Genomic DNA, 25654 nt, shown 5'->3' with positions numbered 1-25654 from the left:
AGTAGTAGTATGATATGGGTGCAGCTGTATCATATGGGCATAAACTACCAGTATATTAAGTCAGTAAAGTGCTATCTCTGGGTCACAGCATGAAAACTGCTCTGAGGTGGAGTGTGTACTATACTGGGGACCTAACACTGGGGTGTGGAATATACTGGGGACCTGATATTGGGGTGTTTAATACATTGGGGACCTGACACTGGGGTGTGAAATATACTAGGGACCTAATACAAACTTCAGGAAAAGAAAAAAACCCTGGCATCAAGCCACACCCAGAATAGGCCACACCTCTTGTCAACGCTAAAGTGTCATTGAAAAAAAATTCAAATGTTGGCAACTATGCTTTATTACAACTGTGATTTGGCAAAACAAAATAAATGGCCGCATCTCCACATGGAGGTTAATGCTGGCAAAATCATTTGTGACTAATGATCAAAAAATCGACCTAAGGCCGGAGCCACTGAGCCACACTGAGACGTAGCTTGCATGACAAAGACTGTGATGTTGCCCATGTTGGGGGAGATTGGTCAGCAAGGGGAGGGGTGGACGCTGTACACGCTATATCCAGCAGCTCCATAGATGATTAATGGAGCTGCTATGGATAACATCTAATATACCGTATCCTGAAGACTGGGGATAAGAACTGCCGGTAAATCGCATATAGCACTAGTGTCAGAACAGAATGAGAAGCTGCAGGGCGAGAGACGCCAGACCGATCACCGGTAACAGCCACAATAAACGCAATGACGTCACACTCACCGGCCACAGCGCACTGCCCTGCTACACACCTTCCCCGCACTGCGAGCACACCGAGGAACACATTTCATCTTCCGGGTTGAACGTCATTACGTCACGAGCGTCCATGGTTTTGTTGCCTGCCATTGCATGATCATGAAAGTAATCCTCCCAAAGTGATACTCTACTTCCACCTAGTGGCCATATTATATACAGAAGCAGCACATTCTGTAGCTACATAAAAATAAAAATGCACTTGATACTCGTCTTCAGGCCACTGTGTATACAGCAGCACATGTATAATATGCACTGAAAACTCAAAAATGATACTCTACTTCCACCTTGTGGTCATTTTATGTATAGCAGCACGTGAACTGAGAACTCACAAAATGATACTCTACTTCCACCTAGTGGTCATTTTATGTATAGCAGCACGTGAACCGAGAACTCACAAAATGATACTCTACTTCCACCTAGTGGTCATTTTATATACAGCAGCTATGTTTTTATAGCCGCACATGTAGATTTGCGTGTGTGTAATTAAGAATATGTACCATCTAAAAAAAATACTGTACTTCCACCTTGTGGCCATTTTATACATAGCAGCACATGTACATTTGTGTGTGTGCCATTAAGAATATGTACTGATAACTAAACAAGAAGTGATACTGTACTTCCACCTAATAGCCATTTATGTGTAGCATTACATGTAGGTGTGGGTGTGTGTGTGTGTGTGTGTGTGTGTGTGTGTGTGTGTGTGTGCCATCCACAATGTGCACCAATATCTCACAAAATTTTACTTTACTTCCACCTAGTGGCAATGGTATTTATAGCAGTACATGCATCTATGTGCGTGTGTCATCCAGAACGTGAACTGAGAACTCACAAAATTATACTTTACTTCCACCTAGTGGTCATTTTATGTACAGCAGCACATGTAGGTGTGTAGGTGTGTTTGTTATCCATAATATGCACTAAGAACGCAAAGAATGATATTCTAACTAGTGGTCAATGTATATACAGCACCACATGTAGATTTGCATGTTTCATTAAGGATATGTACTGAGATCTAAAAAAAAATTATACTGTACTTACACTTAGTAGCCGTTTTATGTATAGCATTGTGTGTGTGTGTGTGTGTGTGATCCAGAATGTATACCAATAACTGACAACAGCCATTTTAAGTACAGCAGCACATGTAGCCGTGTGGGGGTGTCTTCCAGAATATGTACTGAGAGTTACTCTACATCCACCTTGTGTTCATTTTGTATTTAGCAGCGCATGTTGGCGTGTTGCGTGTGTCTCATCCATAATATGCGTTGAAAACTCACAAAATGATACTCTGCTTCCACCTTGTGGCCATTTTATTTATAGAAGCACAAGTAGAGTTGTGTGTATGTGTGTGGCATCCATAACATGCACTGAGAACGCACAGAATGATATTCTACTTCCACCTAGTGGCCAATGTATTTATAGCAGCACTTGTAGGTTTGCCTGTGTGTATTAAGAATATGTACTTTGAACTAAAAAAAAAAATGATACTGTACTTCCACCTAGTAGCCATTTTAGGTATAGCATTAAATGTAGCTGTGTGTGTGTGTGTGTGTGTGTTACATCCAGAATGTGAACCAATAACTCACAAAACGATACTCCACTTCCACTTAGTGGCCATTGTGGAAAGGCTGAAAACACAAAGGATAGGCGCTCCCTGGGTGAATCGATTTCGTCACATATGCAAGAAAGTGATGAGGAATGTGCTCACCTGGTAGGGTTGTACTGAGAGCACAACACCTGTAAGCGCATGGAATAGGAAGAAGACCTCGATGCTGCCACTCCAGGAGCCCAGGACGAGATGCCTCACGTCAGTGGTATCAGGATGCAGTGAACCGTGCAGAGAAGGGAGTGTGACGCTAAGGGTGCACACTTCCAAAGTGGAGTATTCGTGGCGCAGGGAGGTCTCGGGAACGTAGGTATTAAAAATAGATATTTAATTGCATAGTAGGCCAGTAGGGTTAGTGGCCATTGTATTTACTCATGTAGGTTTGTGTGTGTGCCATGCAGAATGTGTACTGAGAACTCACAAAATGAGTACTGTATTGAGTATTGTACTTCCACCTTGTGGCCATTTTATATGTAGCAGCATATTTAGATGTGTGTGCACATGTGTGTTATCCATAATATGCACTGAGAGCACACAGAATGATATTATACTTCCACCTAGTTGCCAATGTGTAGAAGTAGTAAAACAGCACTTCACCTTAAAAACTTCACCTTTGTTATCATCAGACAGTACAAAGCAGAAACATCTGAGAGGCACTCACTCCCTTCCCACGCACATTTCCTCACCGTCAAGCGCTTTCTCAAGGCATTCCTGATACTGTACTTTCACCTAGTAGCCATTTTATGCAGAGGATTACATGTAGCTTTGTGTGTGTGTATTTCATCCAGAATGCGGACCAATAACTCACAAAATGATTCTCTACTTCCACCTAGTGGCAATTGTATTTATAGCAGCACGTGCATCTGTCTGCACGTCATCTAGAATGTGAACTGAGAACTCACAAAATGATACTTTACTTCCACCTAGTGGCCATTTTATATATAGCAGCACATGTAGATTTGTGTGCTTCAGCCTGGGCCTGGTGGTGTCAGGGTCGGTATTGATTATTGATCATAGATTATGATTATAGAGAAACATTTCAATTTGTTATGAGTCTTATTAGTTAATTCAGATATGTTTCAGCTCCAGACAGCCAGCTTATGCTAAAACTGCAAGACCGGACCTCCAGAACTTCCTCTTTCTGGATGACTAAAGGAGAATCTTTGACAGCTTGCCAATTGCTAGGCAGACAAGCTGCTGAACTTGCTATATACATATCAATGCAATAACATAACCGTTGGTTGCATACTTTTATCGAAAGATCAAGTTTATCCAATCATGTTATATCAAATATATACATGTGACTATGTAACCACTCCTGTATTCCGCGATTATAAAATGAGAGACATTTCTAATAAAAAGAGGAAGTTGTGTGCACACATCTGTGTCCTGTCTCCATGGGTTCTGTATTGTAGCTTCTAATACGGGCTATGTGGGCACGGGCTAGTTAATTAGAACAGAGACAGTTAATTGATGCAAGGTGACTAAAAGTAGACTCATCACCTTGACAATGGCGCCCGAACAGTAAGAAAACTGTTGAAACTGAGAGCGCGGTCGAATTGGTGGCCAAAAGAGAGGGAAAGAGACACATGACTAATGTAAAAAAAATGATGGGATTCTGTGATATGCATAGAAAAGGAATGCTGCAGGTGAACCAATGGGCTAAGGCTGTAAAAGAGAATAAAGGGGTGTTAGAAGACAATGCACTACTCCCAGCTGCTCTAGCTTGGCAACGAACAGCGATTGAAATCGCAAAACAGGGCTATATTGAAATAGAGTTTCAGGACAAAAAGGGAAGTGTTAATGCATATATGTATCACATTAAGAAAGATGTGCCACCACCTTATAATGGCGGCGAGCCTCAATGTTGGGAGTGTCCGAATTGTCACCCACAGAATCCACCCTCTGCTGAGTATTGTTGTAGCTGTGGAAGGGGACGCCCCAATCCTGCCCCGTCATGCAAACCTACGCCATCCGTCCCTGTCCAAGATGAGCTTCCTGTATTCAGTAGCCATCTTGACACATCCCAGCCCACTACACCCTCTTCCACTTCCTCTTTTGTCGGAACTTCCAATACAGGAACTTCCAGTGCCAGTGGCCATTTTGGAACACCCAAGGGGCCTACTCCAGATCCATTATACCCATTATTAACTGCCTACGGAGCTTATTTTTTACCTGCCACAAACCTGGCCTCTCTCATTATAACGCAACACCAATATGAAAATACTCTGCTGACTCCGCAGCAATTGAAAAAGGAAACTGAAACCCCAGGAAATACTCTGGTCACTCCTCAGCAGTTAAAAGAGGGAACTGAGATCGCAGCGCAAGCCCAGCTTGAGCTAACACAAGCTGAGAGATATGCTTTCTCCACTACCCCTGAAATAGCTTCAGAACCAGGAGATTTAGCACAAGAAGCTGATAGGCAGTTTATATCCCCCTCTGACTCATATCGACCTATCATCCTGTGATATGTTACTACTAGGGGGCCCCCAAAACCTGCCAGAGTCAGCTTTGACACCCGTGATTTTGACAACATGTCTGCACTTTTTACTCCAATTTATACAGCACCTTTATGAAACACAGGAACTACCCTTAATATAGGTGTAGGAGACATTGCACGTCAACGTACTACAGCCATTGTAAACCCTGCTAATGGTGGACTGCAACACATAGGGGGAGTAGCAAAACATATTGTGCAGCTAGGGGGCACACAGATACAGGCAGAAAGTGAAAAATTGCTTTGCAGATGTGATGGCTCCGTCTCACAACCCGATAAAAGAGAAATTGATTCCAGGTCTGCCACAGCCTCCAACACCACCACTACAACCTCAACTACAGTCCCCATTACCTTTGATCGAAATGCAATTTCCACCGCCACCACCAGAGACACAGCTACTACTACGACCACCAGCAGCAGCAGCAGCAGCAGCAGAGACAAGACTACCACAGCCACCACCACCAGCATCACTGCCACCACCTGACCCTACTCTATTGCAACAAGAGCGTTCTCGATATGTACCTTTCACTCCAACTCAGAATCCTTTATAAAGGGTCTATTGGACCCCATCCAGAAGAAACTAGAAGAATCCAGACCAGAATATGTGGACTTACCTGAGAATCAAGTCTTGCTCATTGCCAAAGCCATTGAGAAGCAAAGAACTAAAACTGCTCCACCAAAGAAAGCTGGAACCAAAGTGGCTGTCCTGCAAGAAGTTATGGATGCCTCAGGAGCATCCCAGACTGAGACAATAATGATTAATCAACCTGAACAACTTTATCCTGGGAACCAATACCATGGACCACAGCAATCTCAGCTCCCACAAGCACCATATACCAGACACATGACACCCAAACATATCACCTGCCATTTTTGTGGAAAGCACAGACATTTACAGAGGAATTGTCGCTCTTTCCATCGAGGGACTCAGAATGTCCAAAATTTCAACATGCAATCACGACGAAACTATCAGGATTATAATCAAGGACGTTACCAAGCACATAATCAAGGACGTTACCAGGCACCTAACCAAGGACGTTACCAAGCTCCAGATCAGGAAGCCTTTCCTCCTCCTCCTCAAGGCTACAACCAACAGGGTCCTCCTTTTCAAGACCAATTCTATCCTGGACAACTATAGGATTTTGGCAAGCCTGCGTCTGCTGTTTTCACCAATCTCACCAATGACCCCAATTACCAATCTGGCCCTGTTCTAACAGTTAAACTCCCAGTGAATGGTCATAAACTTCCTTTTTTAGTGGACACAGGTGCAGCCAGATCTATACTAAAGACTTCTGATATTTCACCTGGGGTCATTCTCTCTCCTGATTTTATTCCCTGTGTTGGAGTAGATGGAAATCCTACCAAGACACGTCTTACCTATCCGGTACCTGTTGGTCATCAAAATATACTATCCAGACTTCTTGTCTCTCCCTCCTGCCCAACCAATTTATTGGGTGCAGACCTCCTACAAAACAAAAATGGGGGCTACTATCAGATATGACTCTTCTGGAATGTACCTGGACTTGGAGAATACTCCCTCATCTGAAAAATTGTGTGCCCTTCAAGCGGTGAATACTCTTGTGATCCTCCCAAGCCTGGAGATGTCCATTCCTCCTGAAGTAATACCCTTGATTCCTGAAAGTCTTTGGTCCACAGGTCCTGATGACATTGGTTTGCTCCCTGTGGTGCCTGTTGGTGTTCTCCTCAAGAAAGGAGCATTTCCACACCGATTACCACAGTATCCTTTGAAGGCTGGACAAGAGAAATCTCTGTAAGAGTAAATCAATACCTTTTTGGCTAAAGGAGTACTCATCCGATGTATATCTCCAGCAAATACTCCTCTGTTTCCCGTCAAGAAAAGAACTGCACCAGGTGAACCTACCAAATACCGTTTGGTTCAAGATCTCAGAGCTGTGAACGCTGTTACTGTTTTGGAGACCCCTGTGGTACCAAATCCCCACACCCTTCTCAGCCAAATCCCTCCTACTGCGGCTTGTTTCACAGTCATAGATTTGGCCAACGCGTATTTCAGCATTTCTCTGAGGGAGGACAGCAGATACCCATTTTCTTTCACATATCGAGGGGCCCAATACATCTGGACCAGATTGCCCCAAGGAGCCCAAAACTCTCCCAAATCAATTCACTCAGGCTCTTCAGATTTGTCTACAACCATGGATCTTGGCTCACCCGGAGATAACCCTACTACAATATGTGGATGACCTACTCCTCTGTGCTCCAGATGAATCTGCCTGCCGGGAACACTCCATCAGTCTTCTACAACATTTGTCGTCCATAAATTGTAAAGTCTCTAAGTCCAAGCTTCAGTGGTGCCTCAAGAAAGTTGTCTTCCTTGGTCATTGCATATCAGAAGGAGCCAAACACCTCACTGAAGAACGCAAAAAAGCTGTCCAAGCAATCCCTCTACCTACCACCTTAACACAGCTCCAAGCTTTTCTTGGTCTGATCACCTATTGTCGTCAGTGGATACCGAATGCCTCTGCTCTTATGCACCCTCTTTATGACTCCTTCAAAGACATTGTGGAAACAAGAAGATATGCCCCTGACGCTGAAGACTGTTTCTGGAAACTTAAACTGATCTTGGAAGCCCCTGCCCTAGGGATACCTGATTACAATCAGCCTTTCTACCTATTAATCTCAGAAGATCAAGGCCTTGCTTCTGGAGTCTTAGCTCAGAAACATGGACATCGGATGAGGCATCTTGGCTATTACTCATGCAGACTAGACCCAGTGGCTCGCTCAGTGCCTACATGCCTCAAAGCTGTTCTAGCGGCCCAGGCCCTCCTTGACAAGATTGAAGACATTGTTCTAGGTTATCCACTCATTCTTGCTTCTCACGATCTTCAAGCAATTCTCAACCAGTCTCAACAACCTCATCTTTCTATGCAGCGCAACATGTGTCTCCAATGTTCCTTGCTTATGCCAGAATATGTTACCTTAACCCCTTAACGACATCGGGCGTATATTTACGCCCTGATGCCGGTAAGGACGTTCAGAGCGGGGCCGCGCGGCGACCCCGCTCTGAATCGCGTCGGTCCCGGGTGCCGCTTGTAGCCCGGGACCCCACGTATTAGCGGGCACGGTCCGATTGCCGTGCCCGTTAATACAGTAATCAGATGCAGCTGTCAAACATGACAGCTGCATCCGATTACCGGATTCCGCTGTTCCCTGGTGTCTAGTGGCGGAGATCGCTCCTCCGGGATGTTATCAAACAAACAAACAAACAAACAAACATGTTTGGTTTCGCCACGTGCATAATCGCCTGAACTATTAATTAATCACATTCCTGATCTTGCACAGTAAATGGCGTCAGCGCAAAAAAATCCCTAAGTGCAAAATTGCGCATTTTTGGTCGCATCAAATCCAGAAAAATTTTAATAAAAAGCGAACAAAAAGTCATATATGCGCAATCAAGGTACCGATAGAAAGAACACATCATGGCGCAAAAAATGACACCTCACACAGCCCCATAGACCAAAGTATAAAAGTGCTATAAGCCTGGGAATGAAGCGGTTTTAAGTGACGTATATTTGTTGACAATGGTTTAAATTTTTTACAGGCCATCAGATACAATATAAGTTATACATGTTACATATCGTTTTAATCGTAACGACTTGAGGAAATATATAACAAGTCAGTTTTACCCCAGGGCGAATGGCGTATAAACACATTTACCCCAAATAAACAAAATGCATTTTTTTTTTCAATTTCACCACACTTTGAATTTTTTTCTGGTTTCGCAGTGTACTTTATGCAAAAATTCAGCCTGTCATTGCAAAGTACAATTAGTGACGCAAAAAATAAGGGCTCATGTGGGTTTCTAGGTGGAAAAATGCAAGTGCTATGGCCTTTTAAGCACAAGGAGGAAAAAACTAAAACGCAAAAATCGAAATTGGCGCTGTCCTTAAGGGGTTAAAGAGATGTACTCTTTTAAATCCTGCTACTCTGCTTCCTCTCTCAAGGGGGGACTATCAGTCAGATTATGAAGACATATTCCCTAACCAAACACCCCACGAGGGAAGTCCTGATGATGACTATCATGATCGCCTTAAACAAATGGAGGCAGAAACTTCACAACCCTCCACTGTCTCTGCTTCTAAACTGGACAATCCTGATTACATTTTCTTCACTGACGGTTCAAGATACGCGGATGAAAGGGGACAATTCCATAGTGGTTTTGCTGTGGTTACCTCATCGGAGACCGTGAAGGCAGCTCCCTTACCTTCTAGGATGTCGGCCCAGGAAGCTGAACTCAGGGCCTTGACTGAAGCCTGCCGGCTGGCAGAGGGGTAGATCGCCAATATTTACACTGACTCAGCCTACGCGCATGGAATAGCGCATAATTTTGGCCTGAAGTGGGCCCTGCGAGGTTTCCAGACAGCTAGTGGAACACCCATCAAGAACCATGAAGCCGTCAAGACTTTGATGGAAGCTCTCCATCTACCAACTCAAGTAGCCATTTTGAAGATAAAAGCTCATGGCAGAACAGAGACAGAAGAAGCCAGAGGCAATCACAGAGCAGATTTGGCAGCAAAAGCTGCAGCACTTCTTCCACAGGTTCGAGAGTAAGCAGAGGCTGGCATTGGCATACATGTGTTGATAAGAGCAGGAAAAAAGAAGAAAGAAGAGGGAGAAACCAAACAACAAGGAATATCAAATCCAGGCATTACTCTACTGAAGCAATTTCAGACTCAAACAGGCCCAGAAGAAAAGAAGGAATGGGAAAAGCAAGGAGCTGAGATTCAACAAGATGGATTCTGGAGGAAAGGAAAGAAACTTTGCCTACCAAGAGCTTTGTATCCCACAGTGGTACAATGGGCCCATGGAGTTACCCATCGGGGAAAGAATCAGATGATTTCTGCAATTGCTAAACTATACCGTGCACCTGGAATCTCAACTACAGCAGCCACTTATGCTAAAAGTTGTGACATCTGTAACACTTGTAATCCAGGAGGCACAATACCTACCCCAAAGAAACACCTGGCCAAGCCACTCTACCCATTTCAGATAATCCAAATTGATCATATGGAACTGCCAAAAAGTGGGAAGTACAAATACATTTTAGTAGTGGTAGACATGTTCTCAGGATGGACAGAGGCCTACCCAGTCACCAATATGACAGCCAAACTCACAGTTAAAAAAAACTCTTGACCGAGCTAGTCTGTAGATTTGGAGTCCCAGAGGTCATTGAAAGTGACCAAGGCCCAGCCTTCATCGCAGATGTAACCAGGGAGATTTGGAAAATAGTAGGGGCAGATCTAGGCCTACACACTCCCTATCACCCCCAAAGTAGTGGGAAGGTAGAGAGGATGAATGCCACTCTGAAAAATAAAATCCTAAAAGCTAGCAAGAAACTGTCCCTTCCCTGGCCTGACATCCTACCTATTGCTCTGTTAGGAACACCCCTAGGCAACCCGCTGGCCTCACCCCAAATGAAATCCTGTTTGGTGGTCCCCTAGGCTTGGAAGTTACTATCCCCAACAGTTGACAGCAGGAAATGATAGTCTTGTTAAGTATGTTGTGAATCTGTGTAATGAGCTGAAAATAACACATGCTGCAGTTTTTTCCTCCATTCCAGACCCTGAAGCTGACCAAAGTACTCACTCACTTCAGCCAGGCAATTTTGTGGTTGTAAAGAAGCACGTCAGAGACACTCTAGAACCCCGATTTTAAGGCCCATTTCAAGTGCTCCTGGTGTCCCCAACCTCTTTGAAACTTGAGGAAAATCTACCTGGGTCCACGCTTCACACTGCAAGAAAGTGTCTGCCGCCTGTCCTTCACCATGAAAAACACATATATCCTTTTCATGTTATGTTTGGTTTGGGTGGGGGTGAGGACGCAGGAAGTAGCAATCACACAAAGTCAAGGAGTAACTACATTTTGGTATAATTCATCAAGTGCCCAAGTGGAAACTTTTAAATTTGAGTTCTGTGATGTTGCTGCCTGTGGGGATCTGTGTGTGATTATTGGGGAGGGAGCTGTAGGATGGAACACTGGTAATGATGATTACATTTAAACCCTGCCTTGAAACAGTGTTTCCTTAGCCTGTTTACTAATCGCCCCACTTCAAACCCAGACTGTGAGACATGGAAAGGAAAATATCCCATAGCCACCAAAACACCTACCCCGAGTCAGGGAATCACAATATACCCTGGGAATTATACATGCTTTACTAGTGAAGGGGGTGGTAGGAATTTAGGCAAGTTTAAACCAGGCTTTTGTGGTAGATATAGCAATGCCAACAGTGAGGAACTTATCAACCAGGTACAATCTGTAGCCGATGTATTCTGGATATGTGAGGACATGAAGATTAGATCCAGACTTGCAGGAAATTGGACTGGGGAATGTGCTTTGGCTAAAGCTATAATGCCTCTTCATATATTGCCCCTGGAAGAGAGCAAACTAGAACAAGTCTCCCCTCATCACCTAAGACGCAAAAGGTCTGCTGATCCACACCCCAAAGGGAATTTTGACCCCCATGTGTGTCTAGATGTGATAGGAGTCCCAAGGGGGGCTGCCAGATGAGTTCAAGGCCAGGGATGAAGTGAAAGCAGGATTTGAATCAATACTTCCCTGGGTGACTATAAACAAAAATGTGGCATGGATAAACTATGTGTATTACAATCAACAGAGGTTCATTAACCATACCAGAGATGCACTTCAAGGTTTGTCAGAGCAAGTAGGCCCTATTTACATTATGACCTTCCAAAACAGAATGGCCCTAGACATGGTGTTAGCAGAGAAAGGAGGAGTCTGTAAGATGATACAAGGTGTCTGTTGTATTGTACTTGTATACCAGACAATACTGGGCCTAATGGGAAAATAACTCTGGCTATTGAAAAATTAGATGACCTGTCTGCTGAGATGAACAAGAACTCAGGAGTAACTGATCCATGGGACAAATATTTTTCTTAGATGAGTGGGTGGCAGAAGTGGTTGGCACAGGCAGGGATGGTATTAGGAATTGTTTTGCTAACTTTACTGATTGCTGTGGTTTGTATTATCCCTTGTATTAAGAAGCTGATATCTAAAGGTATAGATGAAGCCACACCGACTCTAGCCTACTTAGAGGAGGATGGTTTGGAAAAAGACACTGCTGAGGATATTCCCCCATTGGAAACTATGGTTCATATTGAGGGTTATAAACTGACCAATAAGTAAAACACAATTACACATATAAAGGACAACTATAACCTTAACCACCCAAATAGTAGACTCCTTTAGGGTAAAAATTTAGGGACATAATAAGGAAAGAATAGAATCTGATTTCCTAAACAGAAGTCCACTACAAAGGGAGGTTATCCAGGAGGGATAACCTGTCTCAACCGAGAAGGGGGATTGTTCAAAACAAGAAAACGAAGAATCCAATCCAATTCCCCTTTCCTTTCCCTCTCCCGGCAAAGGGAGAGATTTTAGGAATGTATCTGCTGATACAGACAGTGATGTGTAAGATTAAATCAGGAAGAGGATAAGGATAAATTTATCAATCCAGTTGTCCTAATAAGAAGTTCTTCAATTGTTTTAATTGTCTAACATAGTCATTAAATGCTTAAGGTAATTTTCAATGTTTCTAGGGGGGACTGTCAGGGTCGGTATTGATTATTGATCATAGATTATAGAGAAACATTTCAATTTGTTATGAGTCTTATTAGTTAATTCAGATATGTTTCAGCTCCAGACAGCCAGCTTATGCTAAAACTGCAAGACCGGACCTCCAGAACTTCCTCTTTCTGGATGACTAAAGGAGAATCTTGACAGCTTGCCAATTGCTAGGCAGACAAACTGCTGAACTTGCTATATACATATCAATGCAATAACATAACCGTTGGTTGCATACTTTTATCGAAAGATCAAGTTTATCCAATCATGTTATATCAAATATATACATGTGACTATGTAACCACTCCTGTATTCCGCGATTATAAGATGAGAGACATTTCTAATAAAAAGAGGAAGTTGTGTGCACACATCTGTGTCCTGTCTCCATGGGTTCTGTATTGTAGCTTCTAATACGGGCTATGTGGGCACGGGCTAGTTAATTAGTACAGAGACAGTTAATTGATGCAAGGTGACTAAAAGTAGACTCATCACCTTGACAGTGGTACAGTCACTTTAAGGACGGAGACAAATTTTATGAATTTTACCTATGTCATTCATTAATAACTTGAGAGTGCTTTTACCTATCCGGCTGATTCTGAGAATGTTTTCTTGTGACATATGGTACTTTACATTTCTGGTAAATTGGAGTCGATACTTATAACAAATCTTTATGGGGGAAAAAAAAAAATGTGAAAAAATGCATTTTTCCAACTTTGAAACTTTTCTGCCTTTACAGAAAATGGTTATGCCACATAAATGATATATTAAATAGAATTAGCAACATGTCTTCTTTATGTTGGCAGCATTTATTAAACTATCTTTCATTTTTTAGACAACAGAAAGCTTAAAACATTAGCAACATTAGTCTATGGAAGATGTGCAGATGTTACAGGATGACTTACACACACTGAGTGTTTGGGAGTCCACTTGGCAAATGAGGTTCAATGTGGATAAATGTAAAGTTATGCACCTGGGTACTAATAACCCACATGCATCATATGTCCTGGGGGGAGTTACTCTGAGAGAGTCGCTGATGGGGAAGGATCTGGGTGTACTTGAAGATAATAGACTACAGAACAGCACACAATGTCAGTCAGCTGCTTCTAAGGCCAGCAGGATATTGTCATGCATTAAAACAGGCATGGACTCATGGGACAGGGATATAATATTACCGCTTTATAAAGCTTTGGTGCGGCCTCATCTGGAGTATGCTGTCCAGTTTTGGAACCCGATTCATAAAAAGGATGTTCTAGAGCTGGAGAGGGTACAAAGACGGGCAACTAAACTAATAAGGGGAATAGAGCATCTTAGTTATGAGGAGAGATTAAAAGAATTACATTTGGTTAGTCTGGAGAAGAGACGTTTAAGGGGAGATATGATTAACTTATTTAAATATATAAATGGCCCCTACAAGAAATATGGGGAAAAGATGTTCCAGGTAAAACCCCCTCAAAGGACAAGGGGGCACTGCCTCCGCCTGGAGAAAAAAAGGTTCAACCTCCGAAGGCGACAAGCCTTCTTTACAATGAGAACTGTGAATCTGTGGAACAGTCTACCACAGGATCTGGTCACAGCAACAACAGTAGAGGGCTTCAAAACCAGCCTAGACAAGTTCTTAGAGCAAAATAATATAAATGCATATGTATAGAACCTATCACCCCTCCCCCTTCCCTGTATCCATCCCCTCCTTGGTTGAACTTGATGGACATGTGTCTTTTTTCAACCGTATTAACTATGTAACTATGTAACAATTTTCCAAATTTTCTGTAAAATTTCAAAATTAGATATTTTTAGGGACCTGTTCAGGTTGAGGCTATGTTCACACTGCATATGAGTCCGGCCGTAGTGCGAACCGCGAATATACACACATAGTTTTGAGGTTGATGCTTTCGCTTGAAAGTATACGATATAAGGCTGCACAATGCACACTACGTATGAGCTTACGGCCGGATCGTATACGGCGCCGTGAAAAATGAACAAGACCATTGTTTGAGGATGGAAATGTTCCAACTTACGGCCGTGGATTTCCATGCGGTCCCGTACAAAGTACTTATTTCAGCCAAATTGAACTTGATTTTTCGATCCAAAAGGTTCTGTGAGTTTTATTGGGCTGGGCGAAGATTTCCAAGTAAATGACCTGTTTCAGATCGCTTCGAAACAAGCTAGGGAAGCATAACTGTACTATGGGCGTATGTTCGCGGTTCGTACGCATCCGGCCGCATGTCAATTTTTCCCACACCCGTAGTTTCAGCCGCACATGTACGGCGGCATACGAAATGCGGCCGGACTCATACGCATTGTGAACATAGCTATGAAGTGTATTTGAGGGGACTGTATGTTAGAAAGCTCCACAAAGCACCCCATTTCAGAAACTGCACCCCCCAAACTCTGCAAAAGCACATCCAGAAATAAAAGCTGTGTGTAAGAAATTTGAAAATTTAAATTTTCTGTGCAGAGATTTTATTGTAATCCAATATCTTTCATAATTGTAAATTTTCATAATTGTATCTTTCATATATTGATTACCCCGTTTCTGCAGTTTATAGAAATACCCCATAAGTGGCCCTATTTGACACAACCACAAGCCTCAGATATAAGGGAGCGCCTAGTGAATTTCAACGCCTCCGTTATATTTGGTCATTTTTCACTGTACCACTTCAGGTTGGCAGAGGCTCTGGGGTGCCAAAACATAAAAAACACCCCTAAAAGGACACCATTTAGAAAACTACACCCCTCGAGGAATGTAACAAGGGGTGCAGTGAGCATTTGGACCCCACAGGTGCTTCACAGATTTTACGAACAATGTGGTGTGAAAAAGGAAAAATTCTATTTTTTACACTAAAACGTTGTTCAAGCCTTCATTTTTCATTTTTACAAGGGATAAAAGAAAAAAAAACACCAAACGTGTAGCGCAGTTTCTCCCAAATACGGAAATACCCCACATGTGAACATAAAGTGACAAGCGGGCGCAGGACAAGCCTCCAAAGGGAAGGAGCGCCAATTTGCCTTCGGAAGCTGAATTTCCCAGTAATGGATTTCAAGGGTCATGTCGCATTTACAGAGCCCTTGTGCTGCCAAGACACTGGAAACCCCCCACAAGTGACCCCATTCTGGAAACTTCACCCCTCAAGGAATCTTATAAGGGATGCAGTGAGGATATGGACCCCACTGGTGACAGGCACAAATGTGGAACAATGTGACGTGAAATTTTTATTTTTTTTACTTTCACGGCACAAATGTGCCTGTCATCCAGGAATCCATATTCTCACTGCACCCCTTGTTAGATTCCTTGAGGGGTGTAGTTTCCAGAATGGGGTCATTTGTGGGGGGTGTCTACTGTCTTGGCAGCATGAGGGCTCTGTAAGGGTATATTCACACGGGCGGGCTCGCAGCGAGATTCTCGCTGCGAGCCCGGCAGGTCCTGTCAGTTCCCATACACTACATACTTGCTGCGGTCTAAACGACCGCAGCGAGTATGTAATTATACCGCGCTTAACCCCTTCTACTCCCGCCCGGCTCCCCTGCTGTAAGCAGCATACATTACCTGTCCTTGCTGCATGGGTCCGGCGTCCTTCTCTCCCGCCCGGCCAATCAGTGGCTGCGGCTGGGCAACACACTAATTGGCCGGACGGGAGAGCAGGACGCCGGACCCGTGCAGCAAGGACAGGTAATGTATGCTGCTTACAGCGGGGGAGCCGGCAAGAGCAGAAGGGGTTAAGGGCGGTATAATTACATACTCGCTGCGGTCGTTTAGACCGCAGCAAGTATGTAGTTTATGGGAACTGCCAGAACCTGCCGGGCTCGCAGCGAGAATCTCGCTGAGAGCCCGCCCGTGTGAATATACCCTAAATGTGTTTATCATCCATTCTGGCCAAATCCAGCCTCCAAAATTCAAATGGTGCTCCTTCCCTTCGGAGGCTTACCCTGTGCCCACATGGCGCTTTATGTCCATATGTGGGGTATTTACGGACTCAGAGGAAATTGCTGTACACATTTTGTGTGTGTTTTTTCTCTTGTAACCCACTTATGAAAATGAAAAATTCAAGGCTAAACCAACATTATAGTGTAAAAAATATAATATTTAATTTTCACCCCACATTGTTCCACATTTGTGCCCGTCACCAGTGGGGTCCATATGCTCACTGTAACCCCTTGTTACATTCCCTGAGGGGTGTAGTTTCCATAATGAGGTTACTTGTGAGGGGGTTTCAACTGTCTTGGCGACACAGAGGCCTTTTAAATGCAACAAGGCCCTCGAAATCCATTCCAGCCAAATTCAGCCTCCAAACGCCAAGTGGCGCTCCTTCCCTTTGGAGGCTTACCCTGCACCCGCATGGCGCTTTATGTCCACTTGTGGGGTATTTTCGTACTCAGGGGAAATTGCTCTACACATTTTTTTTTTATTTTTTAACCCTTTGTGAAAATGAAAAATTCAAGTGAAAAAGATCAATGATTTAGTGTAAAAATTAAAAATTTTTTACACTAAATGTTCTATTTCCACAAGGGGTTAAAAAGGAAAATGAACACAAAGGGGGAGATTTATCAAAGGGTGTAAAATTTAGACTGGTGCAAACTAGCCACAGCAACCAATCACAGCTCAGCTTCCAGCTCTGGTGAAAGGAAAGAGGAGCTGTAATTGGTTGCTGTGGGCAGGTTGCACCAGTCTAAATTTTACACCCTTTGATAAATCTCCCCCAAAACATGTAGGGTAATTTCCCCTGAGTACAAAAAAACCCCACATGTGGACATAATGTGCCATTTGGGCACAGGGCAAGCCACCAAAGGGACAGAACGCCACTTATAGGCTGGAATGGAGGGTGGAGGCCATGTCGTATTTACAAAGCTCCTGTGCTGCCAGGGCAGTAGAAACCCCCACAACTGACCCCATTCTGGAAACTACACCCCCCAAAGTAATCTAACAAGGGGTGCAGTGAGCATATGGACCCCACTGGTGACTGGCACATATGTAGAACATGTGCTGTGAAAATAAAAAATATCATTTTTTTCATTTTCACAGCCCAATAGTCACCAGGGGGCCATATCCCTGCTGCCCCACTTGTTAGATTCCTTATGAGGTGTAGTTTCCAGAATGGGGTCACTTGTGGGGGGTTTGTACTGTCCTGGCAGCACAGAGGCTTTGTAATTGCATCATGGCAAGCCTCTATGGGAATGGGGGCTATACCTATTCAGTTAGGGAAAGGGACAATTTTTAATTTATTTGGGGGTATTAGGCCAATTATTTGTTTATAAGGTTGAAATGGACAGGAGTCCATCAAATTCAACCTGTGTTGATCCAGAGGAAGGCAAAAAAAAAACCTTGTGAGGCAGGCGACAGTACCCTCATCACAGGGAAAAAATGTGTCTTTCCTGATCCCCCTGTTACACCACACTCTGCACTTCTTCTGGGGTCTCCTGTTTTCCAGTGTGGGGAACGTCACCTGGAAAATGTTGCCCTGGTGCGATACAGGGTCCTTCATATCCAGAAGCACTGGGTCCGCTCCATGGCTGCTAATTAATGGGCTTTATTACTGCTTCTGATATTTTCGGATTGTGCCATAAGCTACAGTAGTTTGGGCAGCGAGGGACCGGAAGAGGGGGTGCTGGTATAAAAGTTATCTCCGTACAGGTGGTAACCTTTATCCAGCAGTGGGAAGATCAGTTCCCTAACGATTTTCCCACTAACTCCGAGAATGGTGGGGGGCATTCTGGGGGCTGGATTCGGGTGTACCTTCCTTCATACACCTAAGGGGTACGTGCACACTGCAGAATGGCGACAGATAACTCTTTGTGCATTCCGTAGCTGGCACTCTTCAGCGCACTGATACAGGTGCGCGTCTCCATAAGTTTCATAGACTCCATTCTATGCACGGGCGGATTCCGTGCATAGAATGGAGTCTATGACACGGGCGGAGACGTACGCCTGCATCAGTACTGGTACTGGGAAGGTACTGGCGGAAAAGACGTGTCTGGGGGGCAGTATACACTACGCTACCCCCAGACACGTCACTGGATAAAGATTATGAGGCTGAATGGAGGAAAAAAAGGATCCCCCCCATTCATCCTCACTGGCTGTTTTCAGTGTCAGTGGCAATAATAGTGTATGCCTCCGCCGCCGAAAACACCCTGGGGGCCATTTTTATTTGGGGATTGGTTTATGGGGTATGTAAATGTGTAATGTAGTGTAGTGTAAAACTTAATTACATGTAGTGTGGTTTAATGTAGTGTTTTTTTTACATTTATTTTAACAGTAAGAGAAAAAAAACCTACGCCAAGAAAGGACTTGTCTCAGACAGCACCAATCTCCATTGCTATCTGGGTCACCGGGTCACCGATGACCTGGAAAGCTGAATTTAGCTGCTGTTGGCTAATCTGCATTGATCAGCCAATAGCAGCGATCGTCGGCACGGGAGGGGTTAACCCCCCCCCCGAGCCGACGAGCAGAGATGGCCTGCAATACATTATAGCAGGCCATCTTCCCCGATCGCTGTGTGTGTACACACAGCAATCGGGGAAACCGCGGGCGTAAATGTACGCCCGTTTGCGTTAAGGCACTGGCTTCGGGGGCGTACATTTACACCCGCTGTTGATAAGGGGTTAAGAATATGTACTGATAACTAAACAAAAAGTGATACTGTACTTCCACCTAGTAGCCATTTTATATATATAGTATTACATATAGCTTTGTGTGTGTCATCCAGAATGTGCACCAATAACCCACAAATTTTTTCTCTATTTCCACCTAGTGGCAACTGTATTTATAGCAGCACATGCATCTATGTGTGTCATCCAGAATGTTAAAGGAGAAGTCCGGCAAAATTTTTTATTAAAGTATTGTATTATCCCCCAAAAGTTATACAAATCACCAATATACACTTATTGCGGGAAATGCACATAAAGTGCTTTTTTTCCCTGCACTTACCACTGCATCAAGGCTTCACTTCCTGGATAGAATGGTGATGTCATGACCCGAGCTGTGCGGGCTGTGGCTGCTGGAGAGGATGATGACAGGGGGATGTTCAGTGTCCCTCCAGTGCCCTGTGTCCCTCAGTGTCTCCCTGCCATCATCCTCTCCAGCAGCCACAGCCCGCACAGCTCTGGGAGTCGGGTCGTGACATCACCATTCTATCCAGGAAGTGAAGCCTTGATGCAGTAGTAAGTGCAGGGAAAAAAGCACTTTATGTGCATTTGCCGTAATAAGTGTATATTGGTGATTTGTATAACTTTTGAGGGGTAATAATATATTTTAATAAAAATTTTCACCATACTTCTCCTTTAACTGAGAACTCACAAATGATACGCTACTTCCACCTTGTGGCAATATTATGTATAGCAGCACATGCAAAGTCCACTTACAAATGGAATACAGTTGAGTGCTAGCACCTAGCTCAAATAAGAAACAGGACAAGAAGGAGAGCTTAGAAACAACAGGCTGCACATCAAAAAAATAGAAAAAAAAATGTACAGATACATTTTATTTAGCACAACTACTGAATACAGACATTTAAAAACACAAAAACCCACACATATGACAAGCACAGAACCTAATAGGGTTTACTGTGCAACCAACCCCTCCAATCAAAACAATGGTACTGAGAGCTGTCTATGGAAGTTTAACAATAACCATGATACAAATGCTCATGATGTAACAAAAAACATTATGCAGTACTACACCACCACCAATAGATCACTGATGACAAAAAATTTTAAAAATATCCCAAACAGTGATTATAATGTTAAAAATAATAAACCAAGGAGCAATCAATTCAATAAGTAAATACCCAAAATGAAATAAACAACTTAATAAGCAACGATAAAAAAAAACAAAAAAAAACAACAACCACATAATCATCTGCAGCTCCCAGGTGGGTAAGGGGAGCAGAGTCTTGTGTCTGTGTCACCAAGAATGGGTACTGAGAACTCACAAAGTGATATTCTATGTCCACTTTGTGGCCATTTTATATATAGCAGCACATGTAGAAGTGTGTGCATGTTATCTATAATAGGGGCTGAGAACGCACAAAATGATAGTCTACTTCCACCTAGGGGGCAATGTATTTATAGCAGCACATGCAGATGTGTGTGTGTGTGTGTGTCTGTCTCTCATTAAGGATATGTACTGAGAACTAAAAAAAAATTAAACTATACTTCTACCTAGTAGCCAATTCAGCAAGCACAACTAGTAAAAAGTATTTATAGCAGCACGTGTAGATTTGCGTGTGTGTCATTACAGAGAACTAAAAAAAAAAAAAAATGAAACTGTACTTCCACCTAGTAGCCATTATATGTATAGCATTACATGTAGCTTTGTGCACATGTAGAGGTGTGTGTGTGTGTGTGTGTGTGTGTGTGTGTTACCCATAACATGCACTGAGAATGCACAGAATGATATTCTACTTCCACCTAGTGGCCAATGTATTTATAGCAGCACATATAGACTTGCCTGTGTCATTAAGAATATGAACTGAGAACTTAAAAAAATTATACTGTACTTCCACCTAATACCCATTTTAGGTATAGCATTATATGTAGCTTTGTGTGTGTCATCCAGGATGTGCACCAATAACTCACAAAATTATACTCTACTTCCACCTAGTGGCTATTGTATTTATAGCAGTGCGGGTCTCTGTATGTGGGTGTCATCCAGAATGTAAACTGAAAACTCACAAAATGATACTCTATGTTTCACCTAGTGGTCATTTTATGTACAGTAGCACATGTAGCTTTGTGTGTGTGTGTGTTACATCCAGAATGTGCACCAATACCCTACTTCCACCTAGTGGCCATTGCATTTTCACCAGCACATGTAGATTGGCATAGACTGGGAGCGGCTGCTGTCGCATACTGATACAGCTAATAAATGGGAAATCTTCAAATCCACATTAAATAACTGTACTGCCAAATATATTCCTATGGGTAACAAATATAAACGGTTAAAATCAAATCCCACATGGCTTACAACCGAGGTTAGAAGGGCTATAAATGAGAAAAAAGGGGCATTCAAAAAATACAAATCAGAGGGGTCAGCTTTAGCCTTTAAACATTACAAAGAAGTCAACAAAACCTGTAAAAATGTAATAAAAGCAGCAAAAATTCACAATGAAAGGCAGGTGGCTATAGATAGCAAAAGAAACCCCAAAACATTCTTCAAATATATTAATGCAAAAAAACCAAGGTCATAGCATGTAGAACCCCTAAATAATGGTGACGGGGAGTTAATAACTGGGGATCAGGAGAAAGCTGAGTTACTTAATGGCTTCTTCAGTTCTGTATATACAAAAGAGGATGGAACTGTGGTGGGTGGGGCCAGTACTGAGGTGGGTGGGGCCAGTGCTGCGAACACATGTAATGTACTGAACTGGTTTACTATAGATATGGTCCAAGATAAATTAAATAAACTCAATGTAGCCAAAGCTCCAGGGCCTGATGGATTACACCCCAGAGTTCTTAGGGAACTCAGTTCTGTAATTTCTTTACCCTTGTATGAAATATTCATTGATTCTTTGCTTACTGGTATTGTGCCGAGGGACTGGCGTAAGGCAAATGTAGTGCCGATTTTCAAAAAGGGCTCTTGAACTTCCCCAGGTAACTACAGACCTGTAAGCTTAACGTCCATAGTGGGGAAACTATTTGAGGGGCTTATAAGGGACTACATCCAGGAATATGTAGTGGCTAATAGTATTATAAGTGATAACCAGCATGGTTTTACTAAGGACAGAAGCTGTCAAACCAACCTGATATGTTTCTACCAAGAGGTGAGTAGAAGCCTGGATGGGGGCGCAGCTGTGGATATCGTGTACCTGGATTTTGCTAAAGCGTTTGACACAGTTCCTCATGGACGTCTGATGGGTGAAAACTGGCTTAATAATCGTACCCAGAGAGTGGTGGTCAATGATTCCTACTCCGAATGGTCCCCGGTAATAAGTGGTGTACCCCAAGGGTCAGTACTGGGCCCTCTTCTGTTTAACTTGTTTATTAATGATATTGAGAATGGAATTAACAGCAATGTTTCTATCTTTGCAGATGACACCAAGCTTTGTAGTACAGTACAGTCTATGGAAGATGTGCAGATATTACAGGATGACTTAGACACACTGAGTGTTTGGGCATCCACTTGGCAAATGAGGTTCAATGTGGATAAATGTAAAATTATGCACCTGGGTACTAATAACCCGCATGCATCATATGTCCTAGGGGGAGTTACTCTGAGAGAGTCGCTGATGGAGAAGGATCTGGGTGTACTTGTAGATAATAGACTACAGAACAGTACACAATGTCAGTCAGCTGCTTCTAAGGCCAGCAGGATATTGTTATGCATTAAAACAGGCATGGACTCACGGGACAGGGATATAATATTACCGCTCTATAAAGCCTTGGTGCGGCCTCATCTGGAGTATGCTGTCCAGTTTTGGAACCCGATTCATAAAAAGGATGTTTTAGAGCTGGAGAGGGTACAAAGACGGGCAACTAAACTAATAAGGGGAATGGAACATCTTAGTTATGAGGAGAGATTAAAAGAATTACATTTGTTTAGTCTGGAGAAGAGACGTTTAACCCCTTTGTGCTGCAGCTAGTTTGGGCCTTAATGACCAGGATAATTTTTCAAAATCTGACCTGTCTCACTTTATGCTCTTATAGCTCAGTGATGCTTTAACGTATGCTAGCGATTCTGAGATTGTTTTTTTGTGACATATGGCACTTTATGTTAGTGGCAAAATTTGGTCACTACTTTGTGTGTTTTTTGTGAAAAACATCAAAATATCATGAAAAATTTAAAAAAATTTGCATTTTATGAACTTTGAAATTCTCTGCTTCTAAAAAAAGAAAGTCGTAGCACATAAATTAGTTACTAAGTCACATTACCAATATGTCTTCTTTATTCTGGCATAATTTGGTAAACATATTTTACTTTTTTAGGGTGTTATGGGGCTTAGAAATATATCAGCAAATTATCACATTTTCGTGAAACTGATTTTTTTAGGGACCAGTTCTTTTTTTAAATGGATTTAGAAGTCTGGTATCCTGAAAACCCCCATAAGTGACCCCATTTTGGAAACTACACACCTTAAAGAATTAATCTAGGGGTATAATGAGCATTTTAACCCTACAGGGGCTGGAGGAAAGTATTCACAATTAGGCAGTAAAAAAATTGAAAATTTTAATTTTCCAATAATATATACGTTTAGATTAAAGTTTCTCATTTTCAAAAGGAATATGAGACAAAAAGCACCCCAAAATTTGTAATGCAGGTTCTCTTGAGTACAACGGTACCCCATATGTGGGCGTAAACCACTGTATGGGCACACAGCAGGGCTCAGAAGGAAGGGAGCGCCAATTAGCTTTTCCAATGCAGATTTTGCTGAAGAAGTTTCTGAGCGCCAGGTGCGTTTGTAGTGCCCCTGTAGTGTCAGCAGAGAGAAAACCCCCCATAAGTCACCCCATTTTGGAAAGTACACCCCTCAAAGAATTCATCTTGGTGTGTGGTGACCATTTTGACCCCACAGGTATTAGAGGAAAGTATTCAAAAGAAGACAGTAAAAATGAAAAACTCGAATTCTTCCAATAATATGTTCGTTTAGTTTGAAATTTCTCAATTTCACGAGGAACAAGAGGAAAAAAGTACCCCAAAATTTGTAACGCAGGTTCTCCTGAGTACAATGGTACCCCATATGTGGGCATAAACCACTGCATGGGCACACAGGAGGGCTCAGAAGGGAAGGAGCGCCAATTAGCTTTTTCAATGCAGATTTTGCTGCAGAAGTTTCCGAGCGCCAGGTGCGTTTGCAGTGCCCCTGTAGTGCCAGCGGAGTAAAATCTCGCCATAAGTCACTCCATTTTGGAAAGTGCACCCCTCAAAGTATTCATCTTGGTGTGTGGTGACCATTTTGACCCCACAGGTATTAGAGGAAAGTATTCAAAAGTAGACAGTAAAAATGAAAAACTCAAATTTTTCCAATATTATGTTCTTTTAGTTTGAAATTTCTCAATTTCACGAGGAACAAGAGGAAAAAAGTACCACAAAATTTGTAACGCAGGTTCTCCTGAGTACAATGGTACCCCATATGTGGGCGTAAATCACTGTATGGGCACACAGGAGGGCTCAAAAGGGAAGGAGCGCCAATTAGCTTTTTCAATGCAGATTTTGCTGAAGAAGTTTCCGAGTGCCAGGTGCGTTTGCAGAGCCCCTGTAGTGTCCACAGAGTAAAATCTCCCAATAAGTCACTCCATTTTGGAAAGTGCACCCCTCAAAGAATTTATTTTGGGGTGTGGTGAGCATTTTGACCCCACAGGTGTTTGAGGAAAATATTCAAAAGTAGACAGTAAAAATGAAAAACTCGAATTTTTCCAATAATATGTTCCTTTAGTTTGAAATTTCTCAATTTCACGAGGAACAGGAGAGAAATGTCACCCCAATATATGTAAAGCAGGTTCTCCTGAGTAGAACGGTACCCCATATGTGGGCATAAACCACTGCATGGGCACACAGCGGGGCTCAGAAGGGAAGGAGCGCCAATTAGCATTTTCAGTGCAGATTTTTCTGAAGAAGTTTCTGAGCGCCAGGTGCGTTTGCTGAGCCCCTGTAGTGTCAGCAGAATAGATTCCCCCCAAAAGTCACCACATTTTGGAAAGAGCACCCCTCAAAGAATTCATCTTGGTGTGTGGTGACCATTTTTACCCCACAGGTATTAGAGGAAAGTATTCAAAATTGGCCAGTAAAAATGAAAAACTCGAATTTTTCCAATAATATGTTGGTTTAGTTTGAAATTTCTCAATTTGACGAGGAACAGGAGAGAAAATTCACCCCAAAATCTGTAACGCAGGTTCTCCTGAGTACAACGGTACCCCATATGTGGGCATAAACCACTGTATGGGCACACAGCAGGGCTCAGAAGGGAAGGAGCGCCAATTTACAGGAGCAAAACCGCAGCTAGTAATGGTTATTAGAATAGCGCAGTTACTAAAATAAAATAAAAAAAATGAAATTACAGGTAATGTGGGGTGGTTACGGGCAACCAGGGGTGGTTATGGGCAACCTGAGGTGGTTACAGGTAATCTGGGGTGGTTACGGACAACATGGGGTGGTCACGGGCAACCTGCTGTGGTTACAGGCAACGTGGGGTGGTTACAGGCAACGCGGGGTGGTTACG

The 25654-nt window shown here is 42.9% G+C and overlaps 1 protein-coding gene across 2 annotated transcripts in view; it reads right to left on the bottom strand.

The window, feature by feature from the left end:
• TBCE (tubulin folding cofactor E) overlaps nucleotides 1–834 on the bottom strand; it is a 130604-nt gene extending 129770 nt beyond the window's left edge. The window contains exon 1 of one of the 2 annotated variants that reach the window (XM_069954459.1): nucleotides 760–834. Coding sequence is in view for 1 of the 2 variants with exons in the window: in XM_069954458.1 (XP_069810559.1) it covers nucleotides 618–660 (43 nt within the window). In the remaining variant the exon portion in view is untranslated. Of the gene's footprint in view, nucleotides 1–617; nucleotides 676–759 lie in introns of those variants that run through there. The other variant, XM_069954458.1, reaches the window with a different exon arrangement.
• Nucleotides 835–25654: the final 24820 nt, after the last annotated feature.

The sequence above is a fragment of the Dendropsophus ebraccatus genome, chromosome 15 (assembly GCF_027789765.1).
Source record: "Dendropsophus ebraccatus isolate aDenEbr1 chromosome 15, aDenEbr1.pat, whole genome shotgun sequence".
Lineage (NCBI taxonomy): Eukaryota > Metazoa > Chordata > Amphibia > Anura > Hylidae > Dendropsophus > Dendropsophus ebraccatus.
The sequence above is the reverse complement of the archived record's forward strand: the minus strand, read 5'-3'. Positions and strand labels throughout refer to the sequence as shown.